General features: G+C 40.7%; 1 protein-coding gene across 1 annotated transcript in view; it reads right to left on the bottom strand.

Moving 5' to 3' along the window:
* ANKRD22 (ankyrin repeat domain 22) overlaps positions 1-8,899 on the bottom strand; it is an 11,272-nt gene extending 2,373 nt beyond the window's left edge. The window contains exons 1-3 of the mRNA XM_008946534.1: positions 8,588-8,899; positions 2,299-2,490; positions 345-452 (exon numbers count right to left, since the gene is read on the bottom strand). Coding sequence (XP_008944782.1) covers positions 345-452; positions 2,299-2,490; positions 8,588-8,608 — 321 coding nt within the window. The 5' untranslated portion in view covers positions 8,609-8,899. The remainder of the gene's footprint in view (positions 1-344; positions 453-2,298; positions 2,491-8,587) is intronic.
* Positions 8,900-9,397: the final 498 nt, after the last annotated feature.

Raw genomic sequence — 9,397 nt, 5'->3', positions numbered from 1 at the left:
GGAAAGAGGAACAGAGTAAGACAGTTCATCTGCATATAGTACTAAATAGATTTTGGTTAAATACTGTTTGGTTTGGTGTTTTGTTCTGTTTTTTGGTTTTTTTTTTTCCAAAAAGAGGAGTATCTGGCTTCTGCAGATGTGAGACTGATGTGGTGACAATTCTGTTCCTTCATCAGCTATATTCACAGCAAAATCCCAGCATCTTCCATTGCTCTCCATCAGTTCTTGCCTTAATAAAGCAGTCCATATTCTATAAAGGTTCCTGGCCTGAAATACTGCCAGGAGAAAGGCGATAAGGTGAAAGGGAAAGGTACAGGGTCTTTTCTGCTTTCATCCAGACTCACCATGAGAAGATATCCAATAAGCATTACTGGCATGAGGATTATGATGAGCACATAGTCAAGAAAGGTGAAGCGTTTTCTCACAGCATAATGCAGACAAGTGCGGTCCTTCTAAACACAAAATAACTCTGATTAGTACTAGATTCAGTGACCTGATTATATTTGTTTAATATTGACAACAGTAGACCATTTTATATTTCACAAGCTTTTTTTTTTTAGGTTATGTAGAAATATTTCTCAGATTTATTTATGCAGAAGCAGACATGTGCGTTGTGCTTCCTTCAAGCAGAAGCACATTTAACACATACAGTCTCATGGAAATTGGGTTACATGTGCAAGAAGGCTGTGGAACTCAAGGGATTGCACATGTATGTCTGCAAACTTGGGCATGGCAGAAGAGAGAAAGAGGGCAGAGTGGACATCTCATGTAGCTACTACTGCTACTACTGCTGCCCAGCAAGCTGAATCAGCATGAAGAATCCCCACAGCTCCTGTTCTTATAGAGGTGCTGGTTACTGAAGCAACAACATGTGAGAGTTTATAAAATCTCCTTTGGCATATGTGAGAAACACAGGCACACAGTAACACCTCCAGCAGTTTCCTAGCGAAAACAGTTTAAAAAAATCTTTGAATTCTGAGTGTGCCAAGGGAACTACAGGGCAGAGCTGTAAAATTGTGTTATGTTAAAGAACGCTTCCGTTAAACCTCCTACAGGTTGTCAAACTGAAGTTTGACAAACTAGGTTACAGTGTTACACTGGGGCTCAAAATAAGCAAAGAAGCCTTTCTGTGCCATCCTCTGTTCCTCATTCTCAGTCCTGAGCATCACAGTAGTGCTCTGCTCCCAAAGGCCTGATTCCATCTGTGAAGGTGAAGCAGAGAAGCATTTGAGAAAGCCAGGCATGGCTAGCAAATGTCTGTCAATGCAATTAAAATGATCTTACTGCAAAATACTGAACCCTTTCAAGGGGACTTTGAAGTAAAATGGAGAGCATTCTGCAACAAGAAAAACAGATGGGATGATATGCCACTGACCTCACAAACATTTGGTGCCCTCCTATGAAAAAAAAACAATTGCATTGGAAACCAGAGATATAATATAGCCCACAAATGTGTAGGACCTTGCTAAACATTGTCTTGGGGTATGAGGTGATACAACAGAATTGACAATGCTGTGGGTTTTTTTCCTGGCTGTTTATCACCCCTAACATCATAGGAATAAATTACCAATGAAGCCAGAACACATATCTTTCAGCTACTTTCTATTTGTAACCAACAAGGAAATCTACCACAAAGCCACACTTCTTCATTACCTTAGGGAAAAATGCCTATTGTGCAAGGCAGGCAGGTTTTTAAAATAGAGAGTGGGGGAAGAACGGATGGAAGGCCTCCATCCTTGCCCCCTAGCATGCTATTAAATGTCATGCAACCATTCTGTAGCATGACAAAAGCAGGTCTGCAGAGAAAATAAAGAAGACTTTCATAGCGTCAGTCTTTCCTCAAGGATACATTTGTGAGAGGTGGACAGGCTCTCCTTCAGACCTTCCTTTTAACCACGTGAAGAAGAAGAGAGGGGAAAAGAAAGGTTACAGAAGGGACAGACACAAACTGGAGGGCAAGATGAATGCAGAGTGCTGCACTGGTAAGCAGGCAGAACCCACAGGAGACCAGGGATGGCACGCAGTGCTACCTAAACAGAGAACATGAACACAGAGAGAAATTCAGGTTAGCAAGGTTTATTATCTTGTGTGCATTGGCAAGTTAGGAAAATAAATGAGGAGACAAACAGAAAAATGTAGGCTTATTGAATTATAATTTAGGGGTTACACTCAGTCAGAAGCAAATCTGGGGTTTGGCTGTGCTTGCCAGTGTCCCCACACATACACTCCAAGAATTTGAAAAAATACAATACAGTGAAACAAGAAGTCACTGCAAAGGAGGAGTCGGTGGCCACTTACCTTGTTTCTGAGGTTGACATCAGCATTTCTTTTTAAAAGATAGCTAACTATCCTGTTGTTTCCCTGTTTACATGCACAAATCAAGGGAGTGTCTCCACCAAAGCTGTCCTGGATGTTCAGATAGTTGCTGTTGTGCTCCAAAAGGAGCCGAACTTCATTGAAATCGTTATTATAAGCTGCCTGACAAATGGGCTGAAGAGAGAAGATAATATTAATCAGCACACTTTTCACCGACATCCATTTCCCGTTCTGACTCACGACGTGTACACCCTAAGACACTGCCAAGCTCTGACAGAGGCTGTAGTTCCAAGTGCCTTCCAGAAGATGGTGGTAAAAGATACTCCTGCAGCTGCCAGACAGCAGCTCAGCTCCCAGTCTGAGTTACAGCTCTTGCACAGTGGAATGAACTTTCTGTTCGTCTTGGATGATGTCTATAATCCAATAAATAAATTCGTTTCATCTGCAGCCATTGAGAAACCAGCTTCCGATCTTGTAAGAGTTGGTCACTTTCTTAAGCATCAAACAGTGACAAGCCCACACCTCTTGAAGTTTACCACAGGTTTTCCCTTTGGGTAAGCACTGCTGAACGAGAGGTACCACTTCTGACTCACTCGTTCCCAGAACAGAACCACACTTTAGAAGAAAGTTGAAAAACGAAACCCCTACAGTGTTTCTTTTCTAGGGCTTGAAATCAAACTTCATACCTAAAAAACACATGCATGAATGCTCACAGCTCAGATCCTGCTTGGCTTTGAGGACTGCTTGCTGCTCAAGTCTTTGCTCAGTACGTCTATGCACCCTTGACCTAACCTGCAACTCCTTCCCTCTCCACCAGCAAGAATTCAGACTCAGGAGAGGCTGAGAATGACAGGAGTACTACAAGTTTCTAATAGCCTAATACAGGCAGAAAGTAACAGTGGCAAGTGTGGCACACTGCTAGCATTTGAAGTTCTCCAGTCAAAAAGAGAATATATTTCTTTCTTTTCTTCTGCCTTCGATACTGAGGTTTTTACTCACCATTTTCCATTATATGCAGTTTCTCTAAATATTATCTGTAGTTTTGGATTCCCATCCTCCTTTTATGACATCCTAAATGCACTACAGGAACAAGATCTAGCCCTGAACTCTGAGCCTTGCCCCACTCCCCCTGCAGTTAGCTTTGCCTTTTCCCCCCACATTAGGAAGATTCACCTTATTTACACTGTTGCTTCTGACACATTTTGATCTACAACACAAGTTTCCCCCTAGCACGATTGCTGCTTAGTCTTCCAGATAGCTGCATAAAAGTTATTTTCTTTTCTAAAGAAAGTACTTAGATGCTTACCAGACCATGCACAACTTCTTGGTTTGTTTTTATTCTATCAGAGAAAAATCTACAAAGAATATATGCCATATTATAAGTTTTCACATCTGTCTGTATTCTTAGAAAAGTGAACACTTGCTATTATACATTCCTCCAGAACTGTTTTAACGATTTTGTGAAGAAACTCCTCTTTTAAATCCCTCTTCACGTAAGTGGCCTGTGCCATCTAAATGATTAGTTTGCTCTAGAACCTTGCTCTCTGTCATGTCAGCATCTAGCACTGTACCCTCATGTCAGGGAAGAGAAGATCAAACAGAGCCCATCTGCTCCTCTGATTTCCCTACTATACTTCCTTTTAAGTATTGCTTTGCTTATTTAAAGATGCAGGAGACTGGCTGTTTGGTTGAACACCTGGTCAAACCCAGTCATATGCTATACAACTTTGCTCCTTTCTAGTCTGATTCTTGCTAGTTCAGCAGCTCATGCCACCAAGGGATATGCTTTTGTACTTTTCTTTCTGTACTGTCAGGACTTGCTAGGCCATTAAGCCCAAGGCATTTCTGACTGATGCTCTCACTGACTCATGAGATCTTTTTCTAAACCTTACACTACTGTTGAACCTAGTTCTAGAGCTATTAGCAATAGTGGACAATCTACCACACCCTAAGAGACTTAGCTCTTACTTGGGACTGAAGTCACGCACAGAGACCAGCACACAAGAGCCATGCGTGCTCTTTTACACACTGAAACACACCTTTCTCAGAGAACATCCAGGGCACAGAGACCGTAAGGATGCAATTCTCATCCATTCCAACAGCTAATACATGGGTGGTAGACATAATTAAAATATTTCTTAAATTGTTATTATTACTATTCCACTCCAGTGGGCATCCTTTGTAGAACTGGTTCTTTCATGCATTCATATCTTCCATTCATATTAAAAAAAACAAACAAACAAAACAATAACAAAAACAAAAACAAACAAACAAAACAAAACAAAACAAAAACAAAACAAAAACAAAAACAAAAACAAAAAAAAAAAAAACAACCAAACACCAACCCAGCAAAATCCCAGCCTTTTTCCCTACTTTTACAGGATTTTCTTGAGGCCCACTGTTTGTTTGCATTCTAGTAAATGCCTCTTTTAGTCAAAGAAAGGTGAAAAGTCCCATACATCAGACTTGTAATATACCTCCCAAATTGACAAACTTGACTGTGTGACTGGAGGAGTAAACATAGTAGCAGAATAGTTACATAAAGGAACAAAGCAATCCAAACAACTATAAGCTCATTATTTTGATAACAATACCAATAGAACTTCAGAAAAAAATGTGCCAGGAAGGAATAACGATAAGAAAGATTGCAAAAATGTGGCAATCAATCACCTGTGTAAGAAAAGCAGGAGAAACAGCAACCAGTGGCAAAATATATCAGGCAGTCTTACTCCCCAAAAGAGAAGAGATTCGTTATAGAAGGCACTTAACTAGGATAGTGGATACAGTTCTTGTCATCTGGGTTCAAAAATGAGATCAGACTATGTCAGAAGCATAAAATCTCTACACAACTGAGGAATATGAAGAGTTTGAAGGAAGACTAATTTGTTTAGCTTGGCTGGGAAAAACAGAGACAGGGCTGTAAATGCTCCAAAATAAATTAAAGGGCAAGTATTAGAGAATAAGAGCAAATTAATTCCAAGGAGCAACATCAAAATGTGATATATCTGGCCAAGAAATTTAGCATGAAAATTAGAAAGAGATTTCTATCCACGTGAAGCTCCAAAACAGGCCTCCAGTAGCAGCAGAATGGATGCTAAACCTGACTGGCTCCAGGTTTGTGTAGGGATTTCTGTGGTTGTGAAGCCTCTGCCACAAACCCCTCTTCCACCTTTCACTTTTTTTGGTTTACCACTCTGACAGCTCCACCTAAATTAAGATTAACTGTGCTTAAGACTGTTTTAAACAATTCTTCAAAATTTGCTTAGAAGACAATTAACAGAGTTTCTTACATACAAACAGTTTGACAGCCCCTGTCTGGAAATCAGCAGTGGGGCCATTTATAGAGTTAGGACAATGTACAAGCAGTAAATTCCACACAAAACCCCAAACCCCCACATTTCCTTTATGTCTACAGTAAAGCATGGAGGCTAAAAGTCTGTAAGTCTTCACTCCGTTTTCTACAGTGTTAGAAGACTGCCTCAGCAATGGTGTAGCTTAACAACCACCTTCTGATTCATGCTATGGTTATTACATGATTGTTACCCACCCTCCATGCACAAGAGGGAATTAAAGCTATGAGATATGTACACGGCGTAACTGGGCTTCACATGCAAGATGGAAGCAATATCAGAAAAATCCAGAGTTCACACCTCAGCCTTGGGCTCAGCTGTGGAGAGGAGCAGGAGTATGAGTGCAGAAGTCTTACGGCAGTGTGGGACAGCCAGGGGAACCTCTGCAGCTTCCCTTGGCAACCGGAGAACAGACATGAAATCTATGGCATCTCCTTTAGGCACATATGAGAAACAGGCCAGTGCTCCCACAGCAAAAAAAACACTGAAGGAAGCACTGAACTGAGCTCACAACTTCTTGGGCTGCTGACAATCCAAAACACTCTTGCCTGCACTGCTTTATTTACAAACCCCAGTGTCCTGGCCGCCCCAGAGAACTCAGAACAGACCCTGCCCACCTCCACAATGCAGCAGGGCACACCTGGCACGGGCACATCAAACATCACACCCAATACAAACGCGAGCTCCAGGTCTGTCGAGAGGGGGAGCAGAACCAACAACTCCAGCTTAGGTAAAGAGGAGGTGAGCACCTCGATGAGCTGCCTGCCAGCACAGCCCTTCACCTCTGCCTCACTCACACTTCTGCTGCACCACTGAACATTTAGATAAGATGCACACAATGAACCAGACAGCGTGACGCTGCACAAAACCTGCGCTGGAGAGGAAGGAAAACAGAGAATCACCACACCATACCCCCTCTGCCCTCACCAGTGGTGCCTTTTCCCTGATGCAGAATCAGTTCTAACTAGAACTAGATGAACTAGAGCACATAGGTCTGCTCAACTGGAGAAAGCAAAGGGCAAACACTAAGGACTGGAAATTTGAGTTTCAAGATTAAGATGTGCCAATGACTGAGTGATGCTTACATAAGACAGGTGTGCAAAGGAAAATTGAATATGTCGTTTTAAAACAAAACATCTATAGTTAGATTAGAATCTGTCTTTCTACAACACTAGTTCTCCAAGCCCTTCAGAAGTTGATTTCATTGTTCAGTATCTGAGACTTCAGGAAAGACGAGTAGTCATAAGACATGCAAGAGTTTTCATGACTGAGATCACTCAATACAAGATCACCAGATAAGAGGTGAAAGAAAAGTAAAAAACAAAAACAAAAACAAAAACAAACAAACAAACAACAACAACAAAAACTTTCCCTGTCAAGAAGAAGGACAAAACCTCTACACAACTGATTCTTAGTTTGTTTTTTTTTTTTCAGGTTGTGGGCTATGTGGCTGACGACATAACCTGGTAGTTTGTGCAGATTCAGATGAACTGAAACATCTGAAATTGTGTACTTCTTTTCAGAGCTTCTTGCATCTCTCTCTGCTTGGCTTTGCTGAGACACTGATAAACCACAAGTTATTCAGCAAGTTCTACCACACATGAAGTAGTAAAGGTTAAAGGCATGGCACTAAGGACAAAGCATTCAGCCAACAGAGAGGAGGCTAAGGGAAAGCCGGTCTTGCAACTAGGAGAGCAATTTCAGTTTATAATTGCTTCTGCCTTTGAGATCTGCAAGGGATTGCCTAAGTTAAATCAATGCTTTGCCGTTGTTTATACAAAAAGGAGACACTTCATAATGTGCAGGTGTTGTGAACCAATCCATAGTCACTTCCTGTGCACTAAAATTCCCCCAAAGGCATGCTATGTAATAAAGAGGAAAGTCCAGACTGTGTTTGTGGTGCTGAGAAATGCACTAGTATCCAATCAATAGTCCTCAGAAAAGGTAACTTACACTTTCTTATTTGCACTTCTGTAGATTTCTAGCTTGTAAAAATGAACTATACTCTACCCAGAAAACTATATCTCACCTAAAATTTTTAAAGAAAGAGAACTAATGTGTGTGAAATTTTAAACTAACAAGCAAGAAAGATATTGACAGTATTTGAACATTCTCAAAACACCACTTTATTTAAGGTAGATGATATTGGTTTCTTGTACAATACCATCTCAGAGTGGATCTGGAGATCCAGTGCATAACCTCAGAAATGCACAGATTCAAGCTCCCTACAACACTGAAAGAGAAGATACTTGACTTCATTAAATAGTCTTTTAAAAGTGTGGCTGTCATCATAGAAATGTAAAACTTAAATGAACAGCTATGTAATGCTCACCTCAGAAAAAGAAACAGCAGTGCTGTTCACTGAATTCACAGTTAAAAAGGACCAAAAAGCTCATTAGTTCCCAAGTGTACAGATGGATAGTTTATAAGATAGTGAGTACATTTAGGTACCACAAATGCTAAAATCCAGGGGTATACTAAATGGGCCACAGTCTGGGAACAAACCCATAAATATAAGAGCTTTAAAGGGGGAGGGGGAGGGATGGGGGAGAGAGAATATTTCATTAGGTATTAGGTTTATTATTTATATTCCACATAAGACAAGGAGTTGTTTACAGTCCGCAAAGTTGTTTGTGTTTTGCTCAGAATCACTCTGATCTCAACACAGAACAAAAAAAATGTTTAACATATACTTTCTCGGTGAAATCACAATAGTGACACTGGTTATTGCATTTTCTTCACTCCTACAAATAGTACTTCTGTCAATTTTTAACAGCCAAAGTACAGAATTTCCAAAGGAAAAGAACTTTCTGATCTGTATAAGCCTGTATATATGGGAGGCTGCAAGAGGAACAAACTAAAGCAAACGAACATCTGTATCGTCAATAGCTTCAGTTACTGTGCAGAAAATGGTCACCTACCTCCGAATACAGTATCCCCATGCCTGTTCTTCACTGCTTCAGTTCTCCTTGTCCACCAGCCCAACACGTTAACTGCACTTGAAATGCTCTTGAGCTTGTTTGAATCTGGTTACTATTTAACTTAAAAGTATCACTCTTTCTTAAGCTACATTTCCTTTAAGTGCTTTTTACTTGGTAGCATGAAACAATTGTCTTCAGAAACCCAGCCCAGGGAGGTAAATGTGAGAACAGCAGCTTATGAGAGACTGACAGAACAAGTTACAACACAGAAGAATTTTCTTTTGTCATTTTTGCAATAACAGCCTCAAGTTGCCTAAAAAGGAAAGTAGCAAAACAGGCTGAGGAGGAGGGGGAGAGAGACAGAGAGAGAGAGAGAGAGAGAGAGAGAGAGGAAGAAAGTTTCGCAAGTGAAGACACGAATGGGGTAAAAGAAAGAAATAATCATGAAACCTAAAACTTGAGACAAGTAACTATGAATGTTAGCTAGTTTGCCAACCAAGCTGCTTCTGAGTAAAACATAGTCCAAACCTTCTGCAAGAACATCTCAAGATGGCTGTGGGGAAAAGGGAGGCAGTCTTCTCCTAGCCCAGCCCAAACAATGAATATGATTCATAATAAATATGTTTAACCTGTAATTTTGTATGTTAATTGTATTAGAGCTTCTTTGGGAAGAGAATTATTGCTGATGTCTCCATCTCCTTCATGTATTCTTGGCTCTGAGGATAAGATGCTGATACTATTTCTCTACTACACTCAAAGAGTCTTTCCAAGTAGGGCAGGCATATTTCAAGCATCTGCAGGCACTCCCAA

Source organism: Merops nubicus, unplaced genomic scaffold (assembly GCF_000691845.1).
Source record: "Merops nubicus isolate BGI_N331 unplaced genomic scaffold, ASM69184v1 scaffold10958, whole genome shotgun sequence".
Taxonomy (NCBI): domain Eukaryota; kingdom Metazoa; phylum Chordata; class Aves; order Coraciiformes; family Meropidae; genus Merops; species Merops nubicus.
This window is presented reverse-complemented; position numbering and strand designations above follow the sequence as displayed.